The sequence below is a fragment of the Myripristis murdjan genome, chromosome 15 (assembly GCF_902150065.1).
Source record: "Myripristis murdjan chromosome 15, fMyrMur1.1, whole genome shotgun sequence".
NCBI classification, from domain to species: Eukaryota; Metazoa; Chordata; class Actinopteri; order Holocentriformes; family Holocentridae; genus Myripristis; species Myripristis murdjan.
In genome coordinates this window covers 10,396,413-10,415,236 of record NC_043994.1, presented here as the reverse complement: position 1 = coordinate 10,415,236, position 18,824 = coordinate 10,396,413, and the positions used below count along the sequence as shown (strand labels likewise).

General features: G+C 43.1%; 1 protein-coding gene across 3 annotated transcripts in view; it reads right to left on the bottom strand.

Annotated features, from left to right (window-relative positions):
• ehbp1 (EH domain binding protein 1) overlaps positions 1 to 18,824 on the bottom strand; it is a 174,881-nt gene that overhangs the window by 56,827 nt on the left and 99,230 nt on the right. For all 3 annotated transcript variants that reach the window (XM_030070143.1, XM_030070144.1, XM_030070145.1), the window contains 3 exons: positions 16,889 to 16,930; positions 16,437 to 16,583; positions 178 to 328 (listed from right to left, as the gene is read on the bottom strand). In XM_030070143.1, the coding sequence (XP_029926003.1) occupies positions 178 to 328; positions 16,437 to 16,583; positions 16,889 to 16,930 (340 nt within the window). The remainder of the gene's footprint in view (positions 1 to 177; positions 329 to 16,436; positions 16,584 to 16,888; positions 16,931 to 18,824) is intronic.

The window sequence follows — 18,824 nt, the reverse complement described above, 5'->3', positions numbered from 1 at the left end:
GTGTATGTCAAATAAATGTGATTATTCTTTTGTATTAGAATTACAGTATTAGTGAGAATAAGTGTTGATCATAAGGTTTCTTAATCAAAAAAGTTTTCTCAGAAAACACTAACAAAAGAGGCTTGTCAGGATTAAAACACAGGAAATGAAAATGAGTGTTTGCGCGAGTGTGCTGACCTCCAGCAGGGCTCGCCTTGCTGCCCTTGCCTCTCTCAGTACTGGACGTGTCCAGCAGGCTCATGTCGGACATCTTCACTCCGGATCGAGCCTCAGCTATCAGCTGCCTGGCTCGCTCTCTCAGCTGCCTCCTCCGCTCCGCGTCCCGCTCCTACACACACACACACACACACACACACACACACACACACACACACACACACACACACACACACACGGAGAAGAATTTCAAAATCATTCATATACACTTGGTTAAAGTGTACAAAACGAACCACAGTGATGGATAATACACACGCGTGACACACATTAATGCACAGGTACAGAAATACAGAGAAGTGAGCTTAAGATGGTTGCCTGACTGAAATGCCTTTTGCACATGGGAATAAAATGGATTTTTGACTCATATAAAAACCTCCTATCCTTAATGTAAAAGTGTGCAAGTTGTCCACCACTTACTGTACATGTATTAATTCACACACCTAAAAAGACTGAACACAGAGTTGTTTTGCAATGTGAAACAAAGCAGGAAAATGGTCATCTCCCAAAAGCAATTAATAGGAGCCACATGACCCCCTGGAAAAAAAGAAAAAGAAAATCCCACATTTCTAAAACATCTTTCATACTTAGGAATCATTATGGCTACTTTATTTCAGTGACACACACAACAATCTGCTTTTGTTGTATTCCATGATTAGATACTGTATATGAAGACAACCAACATAAGTTAGCTGTCTGTCCCCACAGATATTATATTTGTCTACATATGCCCACAAACACCAAACACACTATGAAAACATGTTCACAAACACACAAAATACATGATGAGTTTTGTTACCAAAATAGTTAAACACATTGCAAACCCTACAGTTATAGATGCAGACACACACACACACACACACACACACACCCTCCATCTTGGCAGATACAGTATTGAGCCACAACCATCAGAGTAATGGCAGAAATGCCATTTTCAGGCCAATTCAATCTGATCCTACTGATAGTGCAGGCCACCAAATAGACACACACACACACACACACACACACACACACACACACACACACACACACACACACACATGCACGCACACATGCACATGGCAAAAGTGAAAACCTGATGTCAATAGACAGACACTTTACTGATCAGGATGCCACCGCATTATGATGCATTAAACAGGCAGATGTTCACAAGTGTCCAAAACAAGTTCAATTACGGAGCATAAACAAGAAGGGAAACTCAGAAAATAAAAAACACAAAAACAGAAAAAACAAGAAGAAAAAGAAGAGATTCAACAAGTCCAAACATACAGTATGAGAAACTTCACATCACCTTCACAGATGTATCATTATATATATAAAAAAAAGTGTTATAGCTTGAAGTGAGATGTCTTTTGTGTATTGCTTGGATGACTTCGGCCTTTATTATTAACAATGGAATATATACACAAACTATCTCCCGACTACCCACTCCCCCATAAACAAAAAAACTCTGTAAGCTCCACCTTGCATCTATAGACACAAACTCTCACACGAGTCACCCAAAACATACAAAAACAATACCAGCACTGTAAAAACTCCACACAAAACTCGACGCAAACACAATACCAGCACTGTAAAAACTCCACCTTGTGCACCCCATACATACACCTCTACCCCCTCCCACTCCTTCCCCACACAAACGCCCCACCCAAGGGAGAGCGAAGCCACATTTCTCCATCACTGTTCTCCCTCCCTGTGGTTTCCTGTTAATCAGCCTTCTCCATATTGAAGCAGGGGTTTTAGGGCTGGGCTATTGAAGCCACCCATTTAGCCATTAACAAAACAAGCAGCGCCCGCTAATGAGCTACATCTCTCCATTTCCATGTCAATTGTTTGTTTGTAGCCATTGTTAGGCCAGGACAATGGGGCTGTATTGTAAATGACGGCAACCCTAATGCACTGTGTGTGTGTGTGTGTGTGTGTGTGTGTGTGTGTAACTGAGGGCCCGAGGGGATGCCCAAAGGGACCAGAGAACACACCTCAGAAAGAGAGACTGATAAAAGAGAGAGAGGGGGAGAGAGAGAGAGAGAGAGAAAGAGTGAGGAGGGGGACGAGAGGAGAAACGGGTGTTGATACTCCTTGCAGGAAAGTATCAAGTATCGTGCATGAAAAGACTTCTTTCCCAGCTCTCATCCAGCCCTGCACCCGGATAGTAATCAGAAACACAACAAAGCAGGAAAATATGGTTTCCCATTCAAAAGAAGATTGGAGTGGGGCTTAAACCCTTCACATGGCAAACTGCATTCTTTTTTTCTTCTTTTAACACTGCTGTGTTGTTTTCTTTCTTGTATTCCTATATTCTTTTCATTTCTTTCCTTCTTGGTTCCTCTGTTTCCTTCGCTTCTTCCTCCTCACCACACTGTTTTCTAGGCAGGCCGCCCCGTCCCTTTATAAATGTAATATGATAAACAGTAATGTCACTGATGGCCTTCCGGCTGTGGACTGGTTCTGATATCCAATCTGGCCTTTACAGATATGGATACAACTACCAGTTTAAGTGTGTGTGTGTGTGTGTGTGTGTATGTGTGTGTACATACAGCTTGGGCCTCATCACACTCCAAAACATCCTACTGCATTATTGTTGTCGGCCATTTTGGGGACAGGAAATGGGAAATTGCCTTTGCCTATCCAGAGGCTAGGATTAGTGCTATAGAATGCATCTGACTAGCACCTAGCTCAGTCAGCTATGGAGCCGCTGATTAGAAAATATAGGAGAATGTGTTTGGAGGGAGGGGAGAGGAGAGGAGAGGAGAGGAAAGGAGAGGAGAGGAGGATGCTGAGTAAATGGAATAGAGGAGTGTGGAGAAGTGTTTTTTTGCTGTGTAAAGAAAGGCAGAAAACACTGTGACAAGGTGTATATGTTTTGTCTGTGACAAAATACCTGTAAGTGTGAATCAAGCAAAAGAAGGATAAGCCTTGCTTTGGGTGAGGCAACAAACTCCTAGGAAGTTAGAGGTTAAGAAATGTAACATGTCTCTCCTTATAAGGACAGTGCATGGTCGTGTGCATGTAAGAAAAACAGCTGTAGCCGTTTAAGCTTCAATTTAGTAGAAAAACATATTTATCAATGGACATAACCTGAAACAGACAGCAAAGGTCACTTTAAAGTATACCATATTTTGGGAGCTTAAAAATGTCTTTCCAATATGAAAAGTTATTTGTTAATTTCAAATCTGGGGGCATAATAGGGGGGATATTTGGTATTTGGTATAACATCTGATTGGGCACTTTCACATTTGTGCTCCTTGACAGACCTGTGTTGGGAATAGCTGTTTGTTACCCAACCAACAACAAAGTCCGATAACAATTCACTTCTGTTAGGTTACGATACGATGGAAGTCCTTCATTCCTTAGGGAGACTTGTTGGCGGAGTGGTAACAGAATGCCACCTAGTGGACAACACTGCATTACAGACGAAGTGACGGACATGTTGGCTGTTGCCAACTTGGATATTGGCAATGGACATCATCATAGCCAGAAATGGGAAAAATACAATTGCACAGCCAGTTAGTTGGTGACACAGGACCGTAACAACCACTGGAGGTAAGAACCATGGGAGCGTGCCTTTGAAAAACTGTCAGAACACACAAACCAACCGGCCACATAGCTGCATGATCAAAGCCAGGATGAAAAAAGAACAAGAAAGACGGAGGAGAGAAAGAGTGTCGGTTGGTGGTCAGTGAACAGCACTGCTCCAAGAATGGAGGCTCAGGAGGAGAAGAGGCTTCTCTTTTTAAACGGCGACAGCAAGAACAATCGTGTACTGTGTCTTCCTTTGACTGCTGGGGACCTCCAAGGGAAGAGGGGCTAAACGGTTGAGCGCGAGGCTGAGACAGAGGGCTTCTCTGTGGGCTTGGTGTCGAGGTGAGGGCCCCTCTACGCTCTGGAGGCTCTTTTTGGGCGAGGGGAGCGGCTTGTCGCCTTGGCTGCTCTTTTCTGGGCAAGGAGAAAGAGGGAGGGAGGGCATGCACCACTGGTCATGCACAGAGGCCTGGCGTGGGCACAGAGTGATGACACACACATATACACGTGCACATGCGCACACACGCGTGCATGTGCACTAACACACACACACACACACACACACACACACACACACACACACACACACACACACACACACACACACACACACACACACTATCTAAAAGGGTATGCCAACCTCCCAGATAGCCAGCCAGTCTGGCAGCCAGTCATGCAGTTCCAGACATTTGTCATGACAGGCTAATTCAGAGTCAAGAGGTGCTTTAGGTCTCTATCGTGTCCCCACACACACACACACACACACACACACTCACACACACTCACACACACGCACACAGACACACGCACACAGACACACACACACACACACAAAAGCAACAGAAAACACACACCACTCAAGACAGTTGTGCAATTGCACACCCAGGAAAGTTTCTTTTAAAAAAACAGAAAAATAATCAAGATGTGTTGCAGAAGCAGGTGGAATTCACAGTTAATGGCTATTTTTGTACAACTGGTACCCTACCTACGTGACAAAAAAAACAACAAAGCCACCGAATGTAGCAACAAGACAACATAACAAGGAAGATTTTTTTATGGTTTCACCATAATAATTCAAAGAATCATAATAGAGAACATCCTCAAGGATATACTGGCTTTTACGCATCAAGTGTCTTGTCTGCAGAGCTTTGTCCAAGCTGACACACAAGTATGAAAAAGAGAGAAGAACATGTCACAGATCACCAACTAATCTGTAACTTCCATCATGGGGGATTTTTCAGAACAGATGAAGATCTCAGATTGTTTTTTGTTTTTGTTTCCACTATATTAAGAACCACCTGTTATGGGTATGAAGTGTGTAACAATTCAGAATTTCCATAACTGTTCATTCTGTGGAGTAAAGCCATAGTGACCACTTTCTTCTTCCCAAATACTGGTTTGTTTGCTTGTTGTTGGTGCTGGCTATGTTGTGTTGTAGTCTTCTAATGGTAGCATTTATTTGCAGAAGTATCATCAACTCAGTGCTTAACCACAGCTTGGCCAAGATCAACGACACTGCTAACTCGTTCTAAAGGTTCCTAGTACTCAGATTTTACTAGTACCTCCTGAGCAGCAGTGAAATTAGGTTCTGGGAACTTAACCTGGATCTGTGAAGTAACCAAGAAAACAACTCTTGATTCTCTCAAATAGGTTTCACAGTTCCTACAGTCAAAAGGGCAAATAGAAATGGTTGGACGACATCTATGACCAAGCACATTACTTGGTTGAGAGTATAGGAAGGTTAATCTTGTCATGCGCTACTTGATGTAATAACCACAATGACAGTGATGATTGGTTTATTCAGTTATTGAAGTGAAAACCACAAGTTAGAGTCAAAGCAGCAAGCTGGTGGTTGGACTTACTGATGCTTCAGTTTTCTTTCTATTTGCGATCTGGTTGCCTATGTTACTCTATATTGTAGATGTGGGTCCATCCATTCTTATATACTGCTGGAAAATGTATGCATACATGCACAGCTTAATAACAATTCCATGCCTTGTCTGAAATAGAACAGAAATGTTTCGAGGAGATTGGTAGCAAGGTGGCCATGTCTAGTTCTCACAGAGCATCCTGAAAAGTAAATGTCATAGGTTTGATTTGAATCTGTCGGCCAAGTGTCCTGTGGAATTGTCCTTGAGGAAGACACTGAACCCACCAGAACCATTTTCGACTGCAAGAACTTACCACTGCACGCCGCACCATGTAGGCTATTTCACAGGTTCTGAGAGCATTTTAATTGCCAACAACACGGTTCAGGTTATGTTCCTGGAACATGATTTAGTTCCTGCTAAGGAGGTGACACTAAAATCAGAGTTTGAGGAACTTTTACAAGGAGCTAGCAGGGACGTTATCTTAACTGGTCCAAGTGGTGACTTCGCAACACTTCGGTTAATGTGCTCTATTAAAGAAATACAGCACAAAGCAGCCAGTGAAAAACAAGCTGGAAAACATTGCAAACTGCAAGTTGTACTGACAGATGCATGTCCTGATCACTATTTGGGGAGAATAAAGTATCAACCCAGACGTTCTCATGTGCACAGTTTAACAAACAACATACTGGTAACGGTGGAGCGCTCCTGCTGTCCCAGGGCAGCAAGAGGGATGTGACAGGAAAACAGTCTCCTCATGGCAGCTATAACACAGCAGAAGGTGCTGGAGGAGGCTGCTTTTCTCCCACAAGCAGGAAGGGGAAGAGCCAATATTTTGGTGTGGATGCGCATTGATGCACACTATAAATGTAAAAAAATGCCGCTTCTTTCTTCTCTACTCTACACTTCAAACTGAACAACACAGATACATCAGGAAATGAATGACAAGAAACTGTATGTATGTAACTGTACCTCATGTTTTAAAAGCTAGTGAGCAACTTAAATTTTTTATTAAGTTGAATGCATATACAGAAAACTCTTCAGACAGAAGAAAAGGAACAGCTGGACAGGGTGACAAGAGCTAAAAAGCAGATTTCATAAAAGGTGCCAAATGTAGCATGTACAGCATTAATTTTACTATAGTGTGATTTTATAATTACAGCAAATAAACTGAACTGCATTGAGGATGATTTTACCAGAAATCTCTGGATAATTTTATGGCACAAAACAAGAAGAGGGAGCTGTTCTTCCAGTCCATGCGTTCACAGGCTGTGGCAGAAGATGTGGCAGAAGATGCGACAAAATGACAGAAAAAACCCTACCAACTCATTTATCCAGAGCCAAAGAGAAAACAAACCAGTAAAAGCCAGGGGAAAGTAGCGATATCCTCTCTGTGACAGGAGATTTATGGTAAATGTGGTCTTAACTTTGAGAAACACTACCATTAACAATATTACTTGCATACGACAGAGGCTCCTAATCATCTTCACCATGGTCTCACTTGTTTAAAGCAAGTATATGAAGTCATAAATTTGCCAGGGATGTATGGATGTTTAAAATGCTACAAGTAAAACCTATAAAAATCTGTAGTATCAGTAGTCGCTTTCAATGACTCATATCCGTCAAGCCCTGGTAGAGAGTAATGCAAGATGCTAGAGACGAGAGAGAAACACAGAGAAAGAGTGTACAGGAGAGAGGAGAGGAGAGAGAGAGAGAGAGAGAGAGAGAGAGAGAGAGAGAGGGAGAGGGAGAGAGAGAGAGAGAGGGAGAGGGAGCTTATCGGCCAGCTCCAGACGGAGTGCGCGGATCAATGGGCATGCGAGGCCCACAGCGATCAATGCATTTGATAAAGAATTAAAGAAGAGCCACTGTACATGGCTATCAAAGGACCAGGACACGGCCTAATTATGATTCGACGGGTGCGTGCCCATGATAGGGGTCTGTGTGTGTGTGTGTGTGTGTGTAATGTGTTGTGTGTGTAAATATGATTCTGAGAGTGTGCACAGGAATGGTGTGTGTGCATTTGTGTGTATATATGTGTGTGTGTGTTAAGAGTGTGAATGTGTGTCAGTGTATATATATTTTTATTTATGAATATAGGTGTGTATGCGTGAATTTCTGTAGGAGCAATATTGCACATCTGATGCATGTAAGCAAGACTGGTGTGTGTGTGTGTGTGTGTGTGTGTGTGTGTGTGTGTGTGTGTGTGTGTGAGAGAGTGAGTGTAGTTGGGGGAGGGGTTGGGAGCAATATGTGTTTTCCAAGCAGAGGCGTGGGTGTTCTTGTTTGTATGAAATTACGCTAATTTCATTTACATGCTAGAAGTGTAATTGTTTATAAGAGTATGTGTATGCGTCAAATTAAGTTGACATTTTAAGTGTGTTTACAGGTGTGTGTTTTCTGAAACTGTTCACAACACTAGAATAATCTAATACAAATTTTTGTGTTTGTATATTTTTGCGGCCAAAATAAATATTTAGAAGCTGGATTACATCAAAATGTAAGAACTGTGTGTGTAGTTTATATATGCTAAGTAGATAAATATCTAAATGTGTATTTTGCAATAATTTTTGCAGGTTCAGTTTAACTGTGGTTTCACGGCTGCTTTAACAGTTTGTCTTTAGTTGTGTGTGTGTGTGTGTGTGTGTGTGTGTGTGTGTGTGTTCGCTCAACAAAGGGCACTTACAGACAGAGCAGAGAAGCCCCTGGCAGAGACAGTAGGACAGGCAGAACAGGTAGAGTGAAGCATGGAGGCACTGCTCGGCACACACACATGATCACACACGGTCACACACACAAAATCACACATGATCTCATACACACACATACACACAGCCTCTCAGTGGCTCCGGAGCCTGTCACTCTGACAGGCTGGTGAGATGGGAAGAGTTTGCCCTTTAAACAGACAGGATAATTACTGGTGAGAGAGAGAGAGACTGAAAGAGAGAGAGAACATAAGCTGAACTCTAGGACGGGGGGCGCCAGCAAAACACAGGTAACCTGTCACTGCACAACACCCTTTACAATCACAATCACAGGAATTTGTCAGTGGCTTAGGTGCTGCAACATGTAGGACGAATTAAGTAGGGCTCCCACTGTGATGTCAAGTTCCAGGACTTTTCATGACTTTCCACATTTAAGTTGAAGTGCGTCAGTGACAGGCAAACATGAATATTTAAAAGGAGTTGCAAAATTAATTCTGGCATATTCTTTTTGATTGACCAACTCCCCGATACGACGCCCCCAAAGGATTTATAAACCGAGGAGAATTCCATGCGTGGAATTCAAGGCTATTTCTGGAATTCCAGTGAGTGTGAACTACCACCGGGAGCCCCAGGTGACACTGCGAGGTTTTCTTTATTTCCTAGAGTCCTAGAGTGCCAATTTGGTTCAGCTGCAAGCCTCAGCACCAACTGCAGGCCCATTCCCACTGCTTTGATGCATTTGAGCCATGCAGAGGTTATGTAGTGTGGTCATGTTTGGGACAGGGACCAGTCAAACTGTGACATAACTGAGCTAACAGGCTTGCAGGAGGCCACACTCACAAAAACTTCACATTTGGACACAGGCAAATAGCTTATCTACCTCTTAGGGCCGCATATATAGCCAAATATATCATAGATAGATAGATAGATAGATAGATAGATAGATATAAAACGTACACATGAACATGTAGCCAATTATGTATGTCAAAAGTGTTAAACTCAGATAAACAGAGATATCAGCAAAAAGGAGCCTGTAATTAAACCTTCCACTCATGTAAACCTATAGTAATACATTTCATAAATACATTAAGTGCAGATACATGGCCAAATATTATATATAAATATTATATGTACGCCAACACACAGACATGCATGACCATGCACAAACAGAAATACATGTGTCAAATGTGCTACTCACAGTGACACAGACATGCTTAAGGTGCACTATGTAAAACTGCAGAGTACCCCTTATACAAAAAAAAAAAACCTGCTATAAGCATGCAACTTTTAAATTTAGTCTACATGGCTGACTGACAGAATACGTACTTAATCAATGTGTTTGTCAGCCATGTTTTATGAATGCAAGCTGGCTTTAATACTTTAAGATTTTTTTTTTTTGAAGATTGGAAATTAGCTGGTCAAACGTGAACAAGAGGAATGTGATGACTTGAGAGGGAGAGAATGGAGGAAAGGGAGGAGCATATATGTACACCAGTTCCAAGAGATAAAGGTTGAGCATACAATGTGTGTTTGTGTGTGTGTGTGTGTGTGTATGTGTGTGAGAACAAGGGAGAGAGAGAGAGAGAGAGAGAGAGAGAGAGAGAGAGAGAGAGAGAGACAGGGGAGAGGTACATGTGTACACAAGCTTAGAGAATTATGGAGTGATAGAGACTGTACACTGTGAGTAGTGGTGTGTGTGTTACAGCTTTCCTCTCTGATGGCTTGATCAGCTCTTGTGATGCAATTGAGAGCTCTCTCTCTTTTTCTCTCTTCCTTGTTCACACTCACACTCACACACACACACACACACACACACACACTCAATTTAGAGACTGCCTTTGATCTCCACTTCAGCCAATTCAGCCACGACACATCCTCACACACGCCGACATAAGTGAGCACACACGCACGCACACACACTGCACGCCCGCACGCGCGCGCACACACACACACGCACACACTCCAAAGAAACTCCCCACCAAACTATTTAGATTCATTAGGGGCAGATTCTTCAAAAAGAGGAGAGAGAGCAAGGGAGAGGAGGAGGGGGAGTGGAGGGAAGAAGAAGAGAGAAAAAAGGGAGAGTTGGGTGAAGAAAGGGACTGCAGCCACATTAAAAGGAGACCTGGAGAAAAACTATTACTGCTGGGAGAACGTTGAAAAGGAGAGAGGACAGGAGGAGGAGGAGGAGGAGAGCGAAGGACAAAGTGTGAAAAAAAGGGAACACGCACAAGGCGATATTTGCATTTTCAAAATAGGCATTCTTTCCTATATTTGTTGAAAAGACAGCCTCAGTTGTAAAGGGTTTTCACTGGTGGAGCTCAAGAGGAGAAAAATGTGACTTGAAACAGTTTACTTTTTCTTATAAATACAGGGGCCTGCATTCCACAGGAATTAGAATATTTGTACTCTGGAGTTATAAGATTATCAAACGATTACAGGATTAGGCAGGATTAGATTAGATGCTGCGCTTACTGTAAATCGAGTGTCAGCTAGATGCCTGAAGTGTGAGGGTGCGCTCACAGCATTCTGCTTTTTTTTTAAAGACAAAGCACTGCCTCAACTGCATTTTGAGCTGATAATTTCAGCTTTTGGGTTGTATGATGTGCACTTTGTTTCCATAATGATCACTTGCCACTGTTAGCAAACCATACTTAAGTCCAACTCACAACACTTGCCTGAAACAACTTCCATGATGCAACCAATTTGCTCCACACTGACACTTCCTGATGAGAGAAAAACTGCCTCCAACTGTTCTACAAGTGTATCCAATTTCATTGTAGCTGTCGTTAATTGTCAGGCGTGCCCCAAAAAAAGTGGTAGGTGTCATGTTGTCTCCTCTAAAAACTGTTCAACTGTTCTTCAAACTGTAGAAAGTGCTCCAATCTGCCGAAAACCACATCAGGCACATCACTCTTCCAAAGTGCATGCTGCTTGGCATTAAGGGCCAAGGTCCAAAATTTAACCTAAATAGTGAGCTAAAACATTCATATTGGACATCAATTGTTTAGAAATCAGAAAAATAGTCTCTTAAACAAAACTGGAGGTGGAGCTGCCAGTAAATGCAAGTAAAATAAAATAAAGTATTTGGGTAGTGTTCCAAAAAATAACAAAACCACAAACAAAAAAAGGCTTGGGAGTTGCACATGACTACACAAAAGAAACGACCATGTGTTTCACCTGAATGGCTTAGCCTCTTATAATAAGACTTTAACAAGACCAGGAAGATGTTTTTTCACAATCACTTAGATAGGACCCATCAGAAGAAATCTTTTACAGTGCATTTTGCTTTCTTTGGGATGTTTCCAAAGGCCACGGTTTGGCCTGCAGGCCTTGTTTCGCGCATAAGAAGAAATGATGGAGCACAGAGGAGAAAATAAAATCAGGACATGAGCGCAGTGGAGTCAAGAGTAGAGGAGAGTAGCTGGAGCAGTTGACAGCACCCACGGGTCACAACGGCAGAGACGCAGGAGTCGCCTCCACCCCAGAGAGGAGGAGAGGGAGGGGAGGAGGAGGAGGAGGAGGAGGAGGAGGAGGAGGAGGAGGGGCATGGGCGGTCGGCAAAATCAAACGGGGCCCAATTATAGGAATCACAACGAGTCAGTGAGCAGGGGAACTCTCTTACCTGGAACACACTGAGGCATTTGCGTGCGCTCTAAAACGCATACCGCAAGTGCACACACACACTGTTTTTCTCTCTCGTGCACACACACACGCACATAGACACACACACACACACAAGGACAAATGGGAAACAGAATGCAAAACTGAACAGGTGCTGTGTACTTGCGCATACAGTACACACACATACACGTTCTTGCTTTACATTTCTGGACACAGCACACACACAGACTCACAGATGCACATACAAACACACATACAGATATATGCACATATACACACAAAAACTCCCAAACCTAGTGTGCATCCTGATAATTAGCCTGGCCAGGCCGGTGTGAAATTACTGCTCTCATCTGCTAATGGATGAGGAGACCTGGAGCGAATAGACACACACACACACACACACACACACACACACACACACACATACAAACTCACTTTTCCACTAACAAAAAAAAAAAAAAAAAAACAGTCTGAAAGACTAAAAGAGGAAAAAAATAGAAGAAAGTAGGGCAAATGGAGAGGAAATGAGAGAATGAAGTCCAGCCTAGTTTGTTTTGAGACAACAAAACTTAACAATTTCTTTGCAATCATGTGTGTGTGTGTGTGTGTGTGTGTAATGGAAACATGTCTTTTTTATGAGGGCTCATTAATTACCAATTTGTCTCCAGTGGGGGTGGTGGTGGAGGGGTGGTGACATTAAAAGACATCTGCACTGTGATAACTGATGGGTTGTGAAAGCCACCTAGGAGGAGGAATAAGTAGGACTCTGTCCATCCAAGACTGGAGGGAAAAGGACAGAGAGACAGAAAAGACAGAAAGACAATAGAGGGAGAGAGAATGCACAAAAAGGGGCAGAGATACAGCATAAAAAGGGGAGATACGGACAGAAAGACAGAAAAAGAGAGGAAAACGCTAAAATGAGAAAAGAACAGAGATAGACAAGAAGAAAAAGAGGGAAAGGGAAAGGGCAAGAGTAATGGAGAGGGCAGGGAGAGAGAAGAGAGTGAGGGACAGAGAAAGGGAGAAAACTGAACCTGTGACCTTAGATGAAAGAGCCAGTCACTGTGGGCTACAATTAGGAATGGCAGGAGGGAGAGCACAGGTCAAGAGAATAGGCCTAGACACACACACACACACACATACACACACACACACACACACACAGTAGATAACACGAAAGAGAGAGAGAGAGAGTCCAAACAACTATCCAAAATGTTCTTTAGTAAATAACTACAGGATTGACAGCTGTCATGTTGGCTGTGTATTTGTGGGAAATTATATTTATTCATTCACACTCATTCAAGCTTTTACCACTGGCATCATTGCCAACGAATAAACATGGGTCCAGATCAGTAGTCAGTTTATATATTTTACACTTTAGGAATTTTGCTTCAGTTCCTAGGTCCCCAAGGTTTTACAACAAACTTACAGTAAGGGTTGCCAAGGTTGCAGTGGTGCCAATATTCTTGTCACCATATCATGTGAAAAATAAAGTTCCAAAGATGAAAAGTGACAAACAAAGCAACACTAGGCAATTTCTACAAAAACGTGCTAAGCTTTTACCCGCTAAAAAGAAAGCAGGTAACACTGTTTATATTAGCACCTGTCCTGGACCATGTCACAATCTCCGAGCCTGAAACATATTTTCTCCAGCATTCTGCTCTTGTAATTTCTCATTATGAAACTAGGAACAGAAGTCACTGTCCAGACCAAAAGATGGTGATTGTGGGTCGCAAAGTAGTGGCTGACCCATTTATACTTCTGCCGATCGGAGCTGAAGCCGGTAACCACCTGAAACTGTGGTAGGGTTTTGAACATAGGGCAGACTTACTGTGAACTTCTTTACACTGAGATCAAGTCCCAGGTGGTTGTTGGATTTTTTTGGTCAGTGTAAAAGTGGTATACCTTTTTTGACCTGTAATTTTAGTGCCCCCATTGTGACACCATTGTCAAGTTTGGATCTGTCGCTTGTGGATGAAGATTTCTCACCGGTAACTGACTATACCCAGTACCAGAAATGAGGCTAAGCTTTTTGGCCAACCCCACAGTATGTTACTTACGGGGCAGGGGATGACCTTTGCAGCCCCTGCTCTTGATTTAGGCTGATAAGACATATATTTTTACATGAAAGGTGTCAAGTTTGTGAAAGTAACTGTGACGGAAAAAAGCCATCTGTATTTCAAACAAACTGATTTGCCTTGAAAGCTAAAGCCCCCAAAACAGCTAATGCCCCCCTCCCCTGCTCATTCTCTTGCCCCCACATTAGTGCCATTTCCCTGGAAGAATGAAGCCTGCTTTAATTAAATTAAATAATTCCTTATGCATGCTAAACCGCAAAGCGCCTACTTAGGCGGATAGAGAGAGAGAGGTAGATGGAAAGGGCTTGGGCCTTTCCAGCTGATAACATGGACACACACACGGACCTGCACAAACACACACCCACACACACACACTCGCACGCGTGTGCGCACACACACACACACACACACACACACACACACACGCTAATCAAAACAAGACATCAAGTAATCTAATCTGAATCGCTAACAATTATCAGCACGTTGGCCTCGAGGCCGGTCGGATTCCTTTGATCAATGTTTTCTATTAAAAAAGTGAAAACAATTCAATATCTCCACCTCTCCCCTCCCCTTTCCCTCCTTCTCTAATGCATGGGGGGGGGGCTTATTAGCGAATTGTCCTTGGAAATGATTAAACAAATCATGAGGAAAAACAAGGAGAGAGAGAGAGAGAGACAGAAAGAGTGAGAGAGAGAGAGAGAGAGAGAGAGAGAGAGAGAAAGTGAGGGGAGGGGTGGGTTGAGCGACTTTAAGGAGCTAATCTAAGTGAAGTCAGCCATGTTGCCGCACAACAAGAAGGGACGGTGGAGGACTTTTTTCGTCGCTGAGGAATATATCGGCGCAGCGACAGCTTTGAAAAACTCTTTTAATTTGCTTTCTCCTTCTGAAGACTTTTAACGCCACCAGTCCTTGGAAGGTCCTCATTTATTTTTCTTAGATTATGCCGAAATGGTTATTCCTGAGGCCTAGGCACAGGCGAGGACACACACACACACACACACACACGTACACATTGGGTGCATGCACACACACAGGCACGCACACTTTAAAAACCATCTAATTCAAGGGCATATTTCTCTTTTAGGATTCAGACAGCAAACGCCGGGGTGCGCGGCTGCCGCCTTTTAGATATTTCATTACCAAAAGGTATTCATTTCATTTTCCCCTCAAATCCCTTGTCATCACAACTCTCCCAAGACAGTTATTTTTTTACCCCCTTTCCTTCTCCTGAAACATTTGGAGACGTCACTGAGGATTTGACCACAGTGCTTTCCCAGGGTAACTCCTGGCCCATCAATGTCCCCCCACCCGGTATATTGTGTTCAGTGGAGCGTGCTTGCTTCAGAGCTGTCAATTTCACTGCTGTCTTTTCTAGTCTAGTCTGCTTCAGTACAGAGACTCTCCCCTCCTTTACCATGAATGTACTCTTGCTGACAGGCATATGTGTACGACATTTACTGGGTGTTATGGGAAAATGAGTAGGGCAGCAAATTTGGTCAGGGCCTCGCAAAAAATTGTGCAGAGTCAAGATGAGCAGTGAGAGACTGAAAGAGAGAGAGAGAGAGGGGGGAACATATGCTTATGGAGACAAGAGGGAGTGAGGGAGTCCTTCCACAGTTTGGGTTATTCACTGGCACATTCAGGTTGTGACGTTCGGCTGTTCTGAAGCATACCTGAGCATAAGTTAATACAGAAAAGTCTTGCTGTTGTAGGGGCCTCCTTAGAAAAAATGTTAACCAAAGTGGTTTGCCAGAAGAAGAAGGCTGGGAGGGAGAATTGAGTCCAGAAGCAGACATTTTGGACAGGCTTTTCCAGCATGCCCCACAGTGTAGTGAAGAGCGACCGAGGAATTGTGGAACTGACATGAAAGGTGGAGAGTGGTAAAGAGGCTGTGTGGTCTGTACAGTACCTGCACAGAAATGGTGCTATACTCCACTCCACTGCACAGAGAGAAGGGGCAAGGACAGCTCAAACTTAAGACAGAATATACTTATATATATACCACACACAAGGCAGAAAAGCGGGCTTGAGCCCTGAAGGTAGGTGATTTGAATCCCTTGATTGGTTTGGAACATCGAGTCAATCTCTGCGCTCCATTAATATCTATAATTAGATGTGCCTGTACAAGGCACTTTACTGTTTTGGCTTCTAATCATAAGTGAGCTAGTGTAGAGGATGAGGTATGGAGTGTAACTCACACTAACTCTTCCAGCAAGAGCCAATAACAACACATGGCTACTACCCTCAAGTTTGATTCAAATGAGAAAAACCTTGCAGTGTGGAAATATGTTGGTTTCCTAGAACTTTTCACAACAGAAATCCAGTAAAAATACAAACCTGTTTTACCAGTTGAGACAATATCATCCTTTAGAACAAGCATTGTCAACAATTACACAGCCACACAGTGACTTGCAACAGTGACTTACATCAGTGATGCTTGTGGCTCTGGTTGGTGCGGTGAGGGCTGAGTTCGGGGCATTCTTGTTGCCAGCCTTCATGGCAGCATCTCTGCGGGCCTGCTCCAGGAGAAGTCTGGCTCTCTCCTTCAACTCCTCCTGACGAGACTGCACCTTCTGCAAAGAGAGAGGTTGAAGGAAACGAAACAAGTTAGCAAAGGTAATGACAATGATTATCAGGAAGGGCCGCAGCTAATAAATTCATAGATAAGGTTTCCTTTGCATAGTGAAAAATGTGGAAGCACAGTGAAAGGTGTTGCAGATTAAGAATCAGACTGCAGTCTTACAGACTTACACATGCTGTAATCACAGTCTATGCAAGGGTGATGTGATCAAAAGTGCTTTTGAATAAAATATAGTCATGCTATGTTTGGAATGACAGGTCAGTGAGTCCATTCTACTGCTGTCAAACTCTTACCCACCTTCTCTGCAGGGGGACTTGACACAGGGGCAGGTGTTGGTTCCTAAAATACAGAGAGAGAATAAGAGAGAGACGATGAGAGAGAGCATGAATATAATATAAATATATAAATACAAAAATGTAACTTTTTCCTTGTAAGAGCATTGATTGTATTTGTAGTATTGGGAATGGCACAGATCCAGCTCCCATGCATTTACTCAGGTTGGCAAATGAAGCTGTCTTGTTATTGTTGCTTAAATTACATTTGCTTTTTTTCTATTGGTAAGGTAAAATATCACCTGACATGAAACGCACATTCATATGAATAATGCATATTGTTTAGTATAGGAGGCTTGGTTATGGGGGTTACATGTTGCTGTTTCACTACAGGCATCCTGCATGTATCTGTTTGAGAGTCCATCCATTTGTTTGTGCATAATTTGGTCAAATGGATAAACAACTGTTGCACTTGTTCTTCAACTGTTTTATAATATGCCAGTATTACGCAGCATAAATCACTGTAAATTAAGTCTTACATCAATTGGTGCAAGTATCAGTCAATTTACAGTAGTGCTTGGAATTTGTATGAAAAAGTTCCAAATTGTCAATCAATCTTCACATCATAAAAATTAACACTTACCTCTAACATCTTACACACCTCTACCCACCCACCCTCCCTTATTATATCCTGTTATATCCATTATATCCTGGATGTTAAGCAGGTTGGATAAAAAAAAAAGAACAAAGAAGAGCTATTCCATATGTAGAAGATGGGAAAATCCCTGTGATATACAACAATTTCCCTGCCCTGTTGCATTATGGGGGCACCAGCTTGCATGCTGGGCTCACAGCCCTGAGAGGGTCCAGTGGTGTGGAGAGCATGACAGCTTTGAGAAGATAGCAACGCACACGCACACCTAGCTTAGCATCTTATCTACAAGGTAATCCCGGCTGTATTATAGGTGGGCACAAACAGGGAAAACAGAGTTCTTACATTTGGCTTAGAAAGCAGAGCATTCCAGCCCAGCTGTTTATAACACCGAAAAATGTTTATCCTTCCAACAACTCACATTTGGCCTCGGCGCTGGCGGAGTTGCATCCTGCTAACTAGATAACAGCAGATCAAAATAGGGTGTCATAGCTGTCGGGACCCAACCCCCGCCCCCTCTACACCCTGCCTGCCCCGTGACCTTTCAGCTTGTAAACAGGAAGCAGTAATCTGGGGGTTAACCAACGCAGGCAGGCATGTGCTCAACGTGTGTGTGTGCATACGGGTGTGTGCCAGTGCGTGTGTGTGAGACGAGATGAGGTGTGCTCTGTGCAAAGCGTCTCCACGCCTGAGCAGTCACGGCACCAACTGCCATCAACTGAAGGGATGAGAAATATAATGAAAAATATAATGAAATGTCAAAGCAGGAGGTTCTCCTGGGTGCCTTCTACAGTTGCCACATGTTAGGGGCCCGGCCTCGATGTGTCTGGGTCTTAGCAGCAAGATGGGCGACGACAACATCAAACGCAAAATGGGAGAATTCTGGTACGGTCATCTTGGCAATGGCATCAATGGGGTCGAGATTTGAAAATTAGTGGGTGCCTGGAAGGAATGAATGTGCACTGCATCTTCTGTCTTGTGACTGATGTGGCTGTGAAAGTTTCAATCAAAGCAAATGTGTAAGGATAAAAACCTGAACAATCGATTTAGAGGCCAGGCAGGTGCATGCAGGGACCGGCTGATGGAATCCAAACGCCTGTCTTAAGGTTGTGTGAGGTACCTGTATTGTAATTAGCTGCCAAGTGTAGTGATAGCTGAACATATCTCTCACTGACCCTCACTGCACATTTATAATTCTGTAACACTGAGTATCTATTTATGCTTCTTCACTTCATGCAAAAAGCGGACCTGCTGAAAACCCTTTTTTTATGTAGAACGATCAATTAAGCACAAATGAAGCTCTCTGTTC